Below are 12,680 nucleotides of genomic sequence, written 5' to 3' on the forward strand. Positions count from 1 at the left end.
AAGGACTCAGAGTTGGGGCCTCATAGTTATATGGGCCACCTGTTGGCATCCAGGCCAAATGAAATTCTGGCCATAGATTTCACACTGTTGGAACCTTCTCGTAGTGGAGTCGAAAACGTCCTGGTCATGACTGACGTTTTCAGCAAATACACTGTCGCAGTCCCTACCCGGGACCAGCGGGCCTCTACTGTGGCCGAGGTCCTATTGACGGAGTGGTTTTTTAAGTTTGGCGTTCCTAGCCGCCTCCACTCTGACCAGGGTAGAAATTTTGAGAGTCTGGTGATGCAACAGTTATGTGAGTTGTATCGGGTAGCTAAGTCCCGTACAACCCCCTACCACCCAGCGGGTAATGGGCAGTGTGAACGGTTTAACCGAACCCTCCATAACCTCCTTCGGACCCTGCCATCATCGCGGAAACGCGACTGGGCTGCATGCTTACCACACGTGCTCTTTTGCTATAATAGCACGCCCCATCAGGGCACTGGAGAGTCGCCCTTTTTCCTGATGTTTGGCAGGGATCCTAGGCTGCCTATTGATTTCCTTCTAGGCCGGGTTCAGGACCCAGTGCCTGGAGAGGTTCAGGACTGGGTGGCCGAGCATCAAGCCAGGTTAATGGTGGCTTTTGAGGGAGCTCGGGCACGGTTGTCGCTGGCTGCTGACCGTCGCAAGGAGCGCCATGACCAGAGAGTCCACCCTGTTCCTTTAAAGGTCGGTCAGCTGGTGTATCTTCGAGATCACAGCGCCCGGGGCCGGCACAAGATCCAGGACCTATGGAGCTCTGTGGTCTATCAGGTGTTGAGGGCACCCCAAGAGAATGGGGCTGTTTACACCATTGCCCCCGTGGGAGACTTGGAGAAGGTTCGACATGTCCATCGCGACATGTTGAAGGCACAGGTCAGCCCAGGACCTCCTGCACCTGGTCCACAGGCTCCACCCCCGCCTGTGCCTGCTGACTCGGAGCGGACCTCTCTGAGTGATGATGAGTTGTGGCTCCTTGTCCCTGAGGTACCTTCACAACCTGTGGCACCTGTGGCGTCATCTTCTGATGCCTCTAGAGTTCCATCGGTGGAGCTCAGGTCTACTCCCAGTGTGATTGTAGCACCCTCGACCTCTGCTCCCCCAGGTTCTTCCTCAGGCTCTGTTGAACAGTCTGAGGTGAGTGGGTCACACTTGCGGAGAACAGCACGTTCAACAGCTGGTCAGCACTCGAATGTACATCACTTGCCACGTCCTGTTGAATCTGCACCAGTCGCTAATGCGCAGCTTGCCGTATTCAGGCCATGGTGTTAGGTTTCTTGAGTTATTGTCGGGGCGCCAATACAAAAAGGGGGGTAGATGTAGCCGGATGGGCTACTCGCCTTTCTTTTCTCTCTCTCGCTCGCCCGCTCTACTGCTCTCGCTCTCTCCTGCGCTCGCTCTCACTGCAAAACTAGGTCAATTGGGAACCCACCTGCATGTTGATTGCAGGCTGGCATCAGGTATAAAGCAAAGCCTGTGCTTCTCTGAACTATTCCTCCCATGCATTCAGCACAAAGCAGTAGTAAATGCTGGCACTCTGCGACGGACTGATCGGCAAGAGTAGATCATATGACAGCCACAGGTATGCTCTTGCTAACCTCAGATTCCCTCTCAGTATTGGAATGTATTGTAATAGTTTTTGCGGCCTGTTGTAGCGCGGCAGGTTGTTTTGTTCCGGCGTTGCGGAGAGAGGTGCTTGTGTGATCCTCCACCAGTGAGAGTATAGCGCCTCCGGTCCTGGGGTAAGCTGTTCAAACTATTTTTATTAGCATTCACAGCTACCAGAGGCTAAGGTTATATTTGTCTGTTTTAGGGCGTGATTGCTGCCTTCACCTCCGTGGCAACTCACACAGCCTTAAGTGAAGAATCAAGACACCTGCCTAGCCGTTGTTGTGAGGGCTCCTCCTCAGTGGAGCCTGCTGTCTTGTCTTGTCTTGTCTTGTCTTGTCTTGTCTTGTCTTGTCTTGTCTGGTTTTGAATTGTTTTATCGTGTCTTATCTTGTTTTATTAAGTAGGCCTACCATTTCCTGGTTCGCCTGGTTTTATTTTATTTTATTTCTGAACTGTGGCGTGTGCCCACGCTTCTGTGATCGGGCTGAAGCCATTCTTTGCCTGAGTGTCGTGCCGGGGATTTTAAATTGCCCCCGTTGCTGGTCTTAGCCTGTGGGGAGCCAGACCAGCTCGCGATTGAGGCTGGGACCATTACTACCAGTACGAGTGGACCCGCGGGGCACAAGCCTTCCTGTGTGTGTGTGTGTGTGTGTGTGTGGTTTCTTTTATTAAAGCTATTAAAGTGTGTTTTAGTTCTTTGTATCATCTGTAGCGAGCCTGACGCTCAGTGTCCTTTTATTCTTTTAACATATTTTTCTGTGTTTTCTTTTAGTGAACGGAGGACGTACCAGTGGCCCTGGGACCTTAGGTGGTGGGTCGTTTTCACACTTTCTTTTGTACAGCACCGGGTGGGCTGCAGTGATTTTCGTTTTGTGTGATTTTCTTTTGGGTCCACGGCTGCTGGTAAGTCCAAGTTCCATGTTTGTTTTATTTTCACTTTAGGACACTGTCAACAATGACGCTACATCTTGGTTTCTAAATATTTTATTTATTTTTACTATAAATAAAACTGTTTTAATATTGGAGCCAACCTGCCTCAGTGTGCATCCTTGAATCTGTGCGGCCTCCTTTTATTCTTTTTTATCTATTTTTCTTAAATATATTTCCTGGGGGTGAAATTCCCCTAGGTGGCGTTGTCATTTTATTATTTCTTTTATAACCCCGCCGACCACTTGGTCACACTAACATAGCTGTGTCGCTAGCGATCACGTAGCACATCATTATATACCACCTAGCCCAACTTCAGTAACCCTACAAACGTCACTGCTGTTTAGTTTCCTGTCTTCATTTATGTTGGAAGTGATAGCAGAGCTGTACGTTTGAATTTTTTCATTAATCTCTTAGTCAGAACATGCTATATCATGCTTAGGTAACTAGCGAAACTAGCGAGCTAACTTCCGCTAGCTTCCTGCTAACTTCTAACTCCGTTAAATGTAATAAATTATGCTTTCATGGATGCATGGAAGTTCAACTTCATAGTTACACCTGGTAAAGCAGCAATGCTGATCGTTTTATTAAAGATGAAAGAATTTAGACAGTTTTTAACTCTCAGTGATGCTCTGTGTTCGTTTGACTTTGGGACCTGAAAGGAACGGAGTTTAGGACCCAGATTACTCCCAGATTTAAGAGCATCTTAGTCCGACAAATACGGCAATAACGACGGCCCGCTTGCATGTTCTGCAAAAAAATGTGCTTTGTCGTGTATCTGACGGACAAACACCAAACCAGTTCCACATCACTGAAGTTGCACCATTTTTACAAACCAACTCTGGTTCATCTGTTTCACTCAACAATCGGTCATGTGCGTATGTAAACAAAGGCACTGCGCATGCGCGTTGTACTCATATTCTATCGCGATATTTCATTTTCCTATCGTTGCCTAACATTATACCGGTATTACCGTGAACGGTATAATATGGCCCAGCCCTACTGCAGGGTACTTTTCATTATGTTGTGGACAATGCCAGTGTAGTCTCTGCATATGTTGATCTGATTACTCGTGGGGCATGAAGTGTTATCAATTTTTGCCCGAAGTCCATTCAGAATGGTTTTAAGGTCAGCCCTGTGTAGAGATACAAAATGTGACATAATACAGACAGATTTGCTGGCACAAGCACTGTTAGTAATTCTCTAATCTAGTGACATGAACTTAACACAAGACATCTGACACTACAGAGATTGTTTTTGTAAATGACTCTAAACTGGCAAAGATATTTTTTTTTGTAAAAGTTTGTATCACCACACACATTAAGTACAGAAATGTGACTAACAACTAACAAATGGAAACATACCTCTTGGGAGAGAAAGATCGCCCATGAGCAGGAGAAGAATCAATCAATGGGGAACAAGACATGTTGTTAAAGCTTGGAGCTACTTCATGATTGTTGTAATCAAGTGCAGGAACAAACTGCAAAGAGTTAGAAACGTAAAAATGTCTGCATACTTTCATCCTTTTAATCAAGTAAGCATCTAGTACTCAGAGGGTTGTTGGTTCAATCCCTGCCCAGATAGCAAGGAAACATTGAAACAATGTTGAGTCAATATCAGGCGACGTCATTGAAGCAACGCTGAAGTGTGACGTTGACCCAACATCACTCTTGTACCCATTTTTAACGTTGAAACAACGTCAGGTTTTGATGTTGAATCAATGTTGAAACCTGACATTGATTCGACGTTATATTTTCTAACACTGTTGACATTGAAACAATGTCAGATTCTGATATTGAAACACTGTTGAGCTATGGTATTGATTTTCCACCTCTTTCGTACAGTTGCTTTTTATTGAAAAAAAAACAAAAAAGGTCAATAGACATGTATCATTTGCAAAATACTTTATTAAAAGACAAAGTTTCCTATTTACATTTCTATGTTTCACGTCACTTTTTATTATTTACTCCGGGATGGGGATGGATGATGTGCGTCCTGCGCGCCACCCGTACGATCTGGAGCATATCTGAGCCATTTCTGGACTGCTTGAGCAAAGACCAACTCAGACATAGAGTTCGCCCCTACCTGCTGCGCCAGGCCATCTAGGACAAAAATAGACACACACAAAAAAACAAAGACAAAAAAAAGGGAATTAGAGCACATGAATAAGCTCTTGTTAATTGTCTTCAGCAGGGAGAAAGTATGTAAACTCCTAGGCTGATAAACATGAAAGTCACCAGGCGGAAATCAGCAAACTGCCGCATTTGATTCCCAAAGAGCTATAAGCTGAAAATGTGATATGTCTTAGCATGGTGTGCCGTGTATCCTTTAAAAAAAGAAAAGAAAACATGGGGTCCTCGGGCTGTACAAAGTGTACAACCCGAGGACAAAACAAGCCGAAGACCAAAGACTCCATCTCCAGATTAACCGGACATGAAAGTCTTGTTATTAAGAAAGACAAAGTAATATAGCAAAAACCAGACATAGGAAATGTGAAACGCACCCAACATCAATTGATCCCTTTATTGTTCACTTTAGGCTCATAAAACTACAATAAATGTTAAAACTTACCAAATATGCATCTGCACAGCGCTGTCTCTTTAAATGCCCTTTTTTGCTTTGTCTGGTCCTTGGTTTTTTTTCCCTGCCCAGTTGAGTACAGAGGCCAGCTCGTTTGTAATGGCATAAACCATTACACGGCAGACTTGCACCTCCAGTGTGGTCCAGCAGCACCAATCAACGCAAAGCGTCTCACCTATAGACACATTTTATGAGATGGAATTAGCGTGTCTCATGTCTTAAATGTGTATGCAAGTGCTTGTGTGTTTACTTCATGTAATTGATGATAGAAACATGTCATTTAGTTTTCCCTAAAGCCTGATTTTCAAGTCATACAAAGAATAAACCAAAGTATTGGCAGTACAATGTATTTCTATTCCCTTTTGTTGGATATTCATTTGTTAGTTCTTGTAACTGCTAAAAGTGTTTACTAGTTTTTGCCTGTCACATATATTTGTTATACCATGTAAACTGTGAAATTCCAAGATTTTCAAACTTGCCTTGTAATAGTGGCCTCACAGAGTCTCTGGAATCTACAGAAAAAAAAAATCACAACAAGATGACATTCAGGAGTATAAACTGGGGGTTTTTTTTAGATAAGAGTACAATGACATTGTGATGCAGCTTTAAAGCTTTTTTAAAAGCATACCATCTATAGGGAAGACATCAGACTCTGCATGCTGGCGAGATCGCAAAGCTGTGTCGGTTTGTGCCGGAGTGGCGAAAGGTGCCGGAAGCTGGGTGGGGCATTATGATGGTTGCTATCAGTGGGCTGGGGGGCAGACTGCGGAGTGATGAGGGCTGTTTAGAAAAAGATAATTTTTTAAGTATTTAAGAATACAGACAACTTGTCAAAAAAGTTTCCTCATGTCAGACACAGATATGTACACAGACACTAGACAGTATTTTATTACCTGGTATTTTCACTCGAGGGGCCTGGGGAAACCGTGTTTTTGTAGGCTGCTCATCCTCTGAGTCCGTATATGTGTACAGGGGATTTGGTCTAAAGAAAAGAAATTAAAAACGGTCTTAAGTAATTGTAAATATGCTTTTGGCATATTGTTTCCTAAAGTTAGTTTGATTTCTAACAACACACACAGGAAACAGAGACGTGCAAGAAGGTACAGTATACAATGAATTTTTGAAGTGCACAAGTGTACACGGCTTTGGATTTTTAAAAAGTTTACAAACTTCCACTTTTTGGACTATATTATGTGGTGATATTGCAGTATGCAAGCACCACAGATATGTATAAAAGACAAGATCATAAATTCTTAACAATCAAAGATATGTTTGTGAATAAAAAGGTTTTACTTGTGCTTTCTTTTAAGACTGGTCTGGGTTTCTTCTTCGGACTGAAGGTCAGACGTATCACAGTGTTCACGTGGATATCTCTGAAGACTGCGTTCTGCTTCGTGAAATGTGCCTGGAAATACAAACACAATGTACGGCCAGACATACATTACGTGTGGACAAAAGGTGCAAACGCATAGAAAAATCAGCGGTTTCAAAAATACGCTGGTACGTGTGGACTTAGCCTTATTCATTATTCAAGGCACAAACGGAAAGTCATGTACGCGTGCAACGTACAGTCACGTGGGCATGCTGCGTGAGCATTCAAACTGAGTCTAAAGTTTTCGTGTGCGAATTGAAGCGAGTGCTCTCCAATCATCAAAAGTAACAAAGTCATTGAACACGTTTATACAGTTAACTTTACGTTTATCAATCATATATCACAGATTTAGAATTTTTTGTAGTACTAAGCAACTACAAAGCGAAAGTCTGGGTCAAGCGCCGAGGCAACGGCAAGAACAAAGGAAACCTCGAAGCGTTAAAGCTAGCTTTGTAAGGGAATGTAATGAAGAAATTATGAAACGAAAATGTTTTCTTTGTTGATATACTTTGTTCGCAGTGCAATTTATTTGTTGCCGGATTGTAAGAAGTAGACACAATTTCCGGCTCGTAAATAACAGTAAAAAACTCGTTAATGTACAACATTAACGAGTTTTTTACTGTTATTCAAATGCAAACATGGAAATAACGAGTAGGAAAAAAAAAATCATTCATTCTTACCTTATACTAATCGTGGTGCAGGCCAGTGCAGTGCATGAACTGATGCCTTCTCTGGTCAATTGCGCTGAGAGTAAATCAAATGTCCCGCTCTACTGTAGAAGACAATGAATACCTGGGGGGATGTACCAATGTGAGAGGGGTGCTGCGGAATAGTCCAAGTGATCGCTGCTTTAATTTCGGTCAACTATACATAAATTGCACGTAGACACGATTTTTTAAAGCTGGTGAACTAGACCAAGTCATTGATAACAAATGAACAATAAATCTACTTTCTCTGGTACTTTATACCCGATCAGTTGCAATGCAATTTAATGCTCAACTACAAATCGATGGTTTTTGATGGTGACCGGAGCCGAATGATCGTCAACTATAAATAGACGTTTTCTCGACGTTGTTGTTGTCACCTGGTCGACTATAAATAGATCAAATATCAATGACAAAAAAACAACGGTGAATCAACATCGTTACAACGTCCCTATAGTAAGACCGTCGGTTTACCACAGTATTTCAATGTTGTTACAACATTGGCATTTCAACCCCGACCATATACGACGGTTCGGATGAAAAATCAACATAGATTCAATGTCGTCTTGCTATCTGGGTGGCTGCTCCAGTCTATATGCCAAATCTTCTTGGGCAAAATAATAACCCCAAATTGCTCTCTGATCATAGATAGATAAAGGTAATTTAGATATATAATTGTCAAAATACTGTTTGCGTTAATGGATGAATGACGCATCTTGTATAATTAGCTTTGAAAGGTATGGAACAGTAGAAAAATCTGTATATAGTAATCAGTCGACTTGCCATTGAAAAAATACACCAAAATATTAAGAAATATTAAAATTCAGAACATTACATTTACATATTTTTTTAACTATAAAAAGGAAGCTGACACTCGCAAGACTTTATCAAAGGTGTAAGCATCACAGCAGATGCCTTTGTGTCAAAGTAGCTGAAGATAAAACACAGAAAAACATGAAGGTGATTTTCCTGGCCTGGGATTTTATAAAACATATTCTGCAGTACATCAAAAACGAAAGAAAACCATCAATCAACATATGAACATTACCTGATGCTGCTGAAGTGAAGCAGATCAAAGTTACAGAGGTTTGATTAGAGACACAGCTCAGCGTTTTTCAATTTTGCATAATTTTAAAAAGTTTAAATTTGTTCAGTAGCCTATTGAACAGCAGAAATTAGGTTTTATTGTGTGATGGCTCTGTGATGTCGTGCATGGAGAAGACTTCGAAGTTTCTCTGTTAAACATACTACATAGGGGATGACAGAATCTGCCCAGTTGGAGAGGGAACTTCTTTTCTGTGCATCTTTGAAGATTAGATGAAGGCCCTGTCATAGTAAAAACTTCATATTGTATCTTCTATTTTTCTGTCTTTACTCCTTGAAGTCCAAAGTAAACATACTGTGTAGTGTAACCGCAAATGTTAAACGATACCAAATCTCAGCTCTCACCTCTGGAGACTTAGGTTGAATCCAGTGGACATACAGCGTTTGTGACCTTATGATGTTATTATCCAGAAAGGTGCCAGACATGTTGCTGTTGAGTCTAGTTACTGAGAGAGCATCTTGAATATGAAAATATTCTGTGGCATCTTCATCTTCTCCGACAAAGTCAAACAATATCTGCACAAAAATTTAAAAAAAAAATTAGAACAACAACTTTCCTAACCCTAAACATATTCAAATTAGTTGGAGTGTGTATGATGAAGTGAAGAAATTACTAACCTGAATGGATTCAGTTAGGACAAATCGCCTTGTTCTGGTAATGCCGCTAGGGTATTTAAATCTGAGTGGTATGCCATGAGCTTGCTCTGGAACGCCAGTTAGTCTCAACTGCCTCTCAGATATGGCCTTAAAGTAGAACGCAAACAACTCTGAGAATGTCAGTGAGATAATATGGGATGCAACACGCTGTAATGATGGAGCTTCAAATGCCCTTGGTTTATTCGTCATCTCTACAACGTTATTTGTAAACATTTACCTTTATCCGTCTCTCTTCCATTTCAGCTGACTTTTTCTGTAAGTCAGACTGTGATAAAAATGAAAAACAAGAGAAGTCAAACTTTCCAAATCTTCAGATGCAGAACAAACTAGGGGTGGGCGATATAAACGATATACGATAGAAACGATATAGATTTGGCCAACGATAGAGATTTTGACTATATCGCTCTATCGCAATAGCGCATGTTGATGATGTCATCAAGCTGCGCCTGTTTTGGTCGAAAGTATCGCAGCGGCTACAACCATTATCATCTGTAAATTATGTTCTCCTGACTGAAGTTTGGTCCGTGTATAGCATCCTGCTATGCGATTGCATTTGTCCCTAACCACCAGAATCCCTCATGTTAACTTTTATCAAGTGGAAAAAAAAGTTGCCGTTCATCCACCAGCTTCATTGTGCTAATGTTATGCTAACATAGCTGTGTCGCTAGCAATCACGTAGCACAACATTATATACCAGGTAGTCCAACTTCGGTAACCCTGCAAACGCCACTGCTGTTTAGTTTTCTGTCTTAATTTATGTTGGAAGTGATAGCAGAGCTGTACGTTTGAATTAGTTTCAAAAATCTCTGTCAGAACATGGTATGAAATGTTTAGGTATAAACTAGCGAGCTAATTTCCTGTTAACTTCTAACGCCGTTAAATTTAATAAATTCTGTTTTCATGGATGCATGGATGTTAAACTTAATTGTTACACCCGATAAAGCAGCAACGCTGATGATTTTATTAAAGATGAAAGAATTTAGACTGTTTTTAACTCTCAGTGTTCGTTTGAGTTTGGGACAAGTTTTGGACCCAGATTACTCCTCACTACGGCAGCCATAATGCTCTGACAATCCATCAAGCAGTCCATCAGCAGGCTTACCAAAGTTGTACTAAAACATTTTTTAACAGATTTCTACACGCCAAAATCGGTTCAAGGTCAGTGAGCACAACCAGAATTCATACATAAGGCACATTTTTGATTTTTGAGAAAATTAAAGGATTTTAAGTGTGCCTTATAGTTTGGAAAATACGTTATACAGAAGAAAAGAATATATCGTGATATATATCGTTATCGCACATGCTTCAAATTATATCGTGATATGAATTTTCGGCCATATCGCCCAGCTCTAGAACAAACATATTGGCTCCAATCATGATCATAAATATGTTTCCTTGTAAATCAAATGCGTAGTTGTGAACTGAGTTTTGTAACCTTGAAAACCAAAAAAGGTCAGTAAAGCACCCCACCATCAGCCAAACCCATCTGTTCTCTGATTGGATTGTAAAGTCTGTAATTTACATGTACAATCATTTATGACCACAATTTCAGTCCATACAAACAAAGCTGGATATGTGTTGCTGAAAAACTATGTCTCCCTGTTGTAGAATAAAGAGTAAAATTCACAGACTTTTTGAGGTGTACCTTTTCTTGATCTGGAAGCAAGCAGTCTTGGTACTCTTGATCCTGCTGGGAACGTATGGCTCTCCATTCTTCCAAAGACTCCTGATGAGAAAGAAGACAAAGAAAAAGATAATTTCTGTGTACGTTAAACATCAGTGTTATGTCTTTTAGTTTTCAACACGATCAAGTATACTATGATGAGATTTTACTTATCAGCAATGTCTTTTACACATACACACACACAAACAGGTAAGTAAAATGAAATATAACATATAATAAAATATGCTTTTACCGGAACTTGGTCATCTGTTAAGTCAATGATTCCTGTATCAGAGGATGAATTATCTCTGTCTGGACTAGTCGGGACAGGAAATTCTGGGCTCACTGGATGGCAAATTTCAGGTAATGCTGTGTCGATCTCATTTGGAGACCTTTAGAAAAGAGATGCATAGAATACTTTAAATTACAGAGGACCACATTAAAACAGGACAGTCAGTCTACAAAAATATGTATAATGCAGATAAGGCCTAGTGCATACTTGCAGTGTTTGACATGATCCTTCAGTTCACTGAAAAAGAATTCTTCTGAACACGTCAGACATTTTTCCTTGGGACCATAACCGCCAGTCTGATGTTCTACCTATTGTTAAAAGTTTTTGTGAGTTATTGCTTGTCTTTGTTATACACACAGAACACAAAGAACAATATCTGTATAACAACATCTCCACACAATAACTTAGTTTAAGTTATGACTTACAGTAGTTGTGTCGATATTCTTTTGCATCGGACGGATGCAGATGAGGGAGTGTTTGATATGTATCCTGACAGACTTTATAGTATACCCTGTCCTTGGGCAAGGTATCACAGAGAGCTTTTTGCTCCTTCTTAACCCAGAAACTTTTAAAAGCTCAAACCCTCCACAGCCATTTAGTTTTGGGTAGGCAACCAGAATGTGACTTCGAAATTCCTCTGCACTGCCTTCATCACCTGTAAAACAGTTTTGAGGGAATTACAATTATTTTTGAGGTGATATAACAGTGGCTCCTCACCCAACAACTATTATATAACCAGTTACCAAAAAAAAAAAATTCTCTGCTCCCCAAGGCCAGCACCACTAAGAAATTCTTTTTCTTCTCTAGTCGGTGCTATAGTCTGATCAATCTTGGACAAACAGAAATAGGCTCTTGTGTATGTAGATCGACGTCATGCAGCAATGGAAGGGTTGCCAGGGACCCTGTTACCATATGAGGCAAATATTCTGCACACTTCAGCTGGAAAAAAGAACAAAAAGATATGTTATTGTATTTCAAATGTACTGTGCAAAGTTCTTTGGTAATTTAAATTATTATTTAAATTCCTATGAAAGTTTCAGAGTTACTGAATATTGCTTTTGTTTGCTGTGATCAAAAACAAATGATTGATATGACAAAGTACAGACAAAATGATATGATGTACTTTAATTGTTTAAATTAAATCTTGAGACTGGCAAGTTTAATAATTGGTTAAAAACAGTAGGCCCCAATAATACTAGTCTAGGTAGCTTAAGAAACTACTTGTTAAAGTCGTCAGACCGTGTAGAGTGGAAAGTAGTGGACCCAAGTGCACACACATATAGGCAAACTTTATTAACAAAAAGACAGCAGTTTTTTTGACTGATGAGGAATAAAAAACTAAGGGCTAGGGAAAACAATTTGACACAAAGCTAAACATAAACTGGGAAACAAGGAAAATAAATGTGACAACCTTAAACATGAAAACCTGGCATGGATGCGTGGAAACATGGAGACGTGGTGTGAACATAACAGACAAACTGACAATGAATGACAGCAGACCTAAAAACACATGAGGGTGACGAGGGAAAACAAAACACAAAGGGTACATAGCTGGGACAAAGCAACATAATAACAAGACAGGAGGAAGCACACTAAACACGTCACAATGAAAAATGAAGCACAGGCATTAGGGAAATCGAAATGGGAGATGGAGCATGGACATAACTAAGAAACAAGCACAGAGATCCTGACGGTTAGGGAGAACAACCATGACTGATACAAGAAGCATGTAATCAAAATGAGGCTAGAAAG

General features: G+C 40.7%; 1 protein-coding gene and 1 long non-coding RNA gene across 2 annotated transcripts; one reads left to right on the top strand and one right to left on the bottom strand.

The window, feature by feature from the left end:
* Positions 1 to 1,332: 1,332 nt before the first annotated feature.
* LOC109199634 (uncharacterized) lies at positions 1,333 to 2,654 on the top strand. The gene is made up of 3 exons (XR_002059954.2): positions 1,333 to 1,600; positions 1,674 to 1,760; positions 2,402 to 2,654. It is a non-coding gene; the product is annotated as an uncharacterized LOC109199634 (long non-coding RNA).
* Positions 2,655 to 3,555: 901 nt separating this feature from the next.
* Positions 3,556 to 10,903, bottom strand: LOC109194139 (uncharacterized). The gene is made up of 6 exons (XM_005465050.2): positions 10,890 to 10,903; positions 10,605 to 10,699; positions 8,935 to 9,083; positions 8,662 to 8,832; positions 3,921 to 4,036; positions 3,556 to 3,691 (listed from the first exon to the last, which is right to left on the bottom strand). Exons 1-6 carry the CDS (start codon positions 10,901 to 10,903, stop codon positions 3,556 to 3,558), a joined length of 681 nt encoding a protein of 226 aa, XP_005465107.2.
* Between the last annotated feature and the right edge of the window lie 1,777 nt (positions 10,904 to 12,680).

This window comes from Oreochromis niloticus, linkage group LG9 (assembly GCF_001858045.2).
Source record: "Oreochromis niloticus isolate F11D_XX linkage group LG9, O_niloticus_UMD_NMBU, whole genome shotgun sequence".
In the NCBI taxonomy this organism is placed as follows: domain Eukaryota; kingdom Metazoa; phylum Chordata; class Actinopteri; order Cichliformes; family Cichlidae; genus Oreochromis; species Oreochromis niloticus.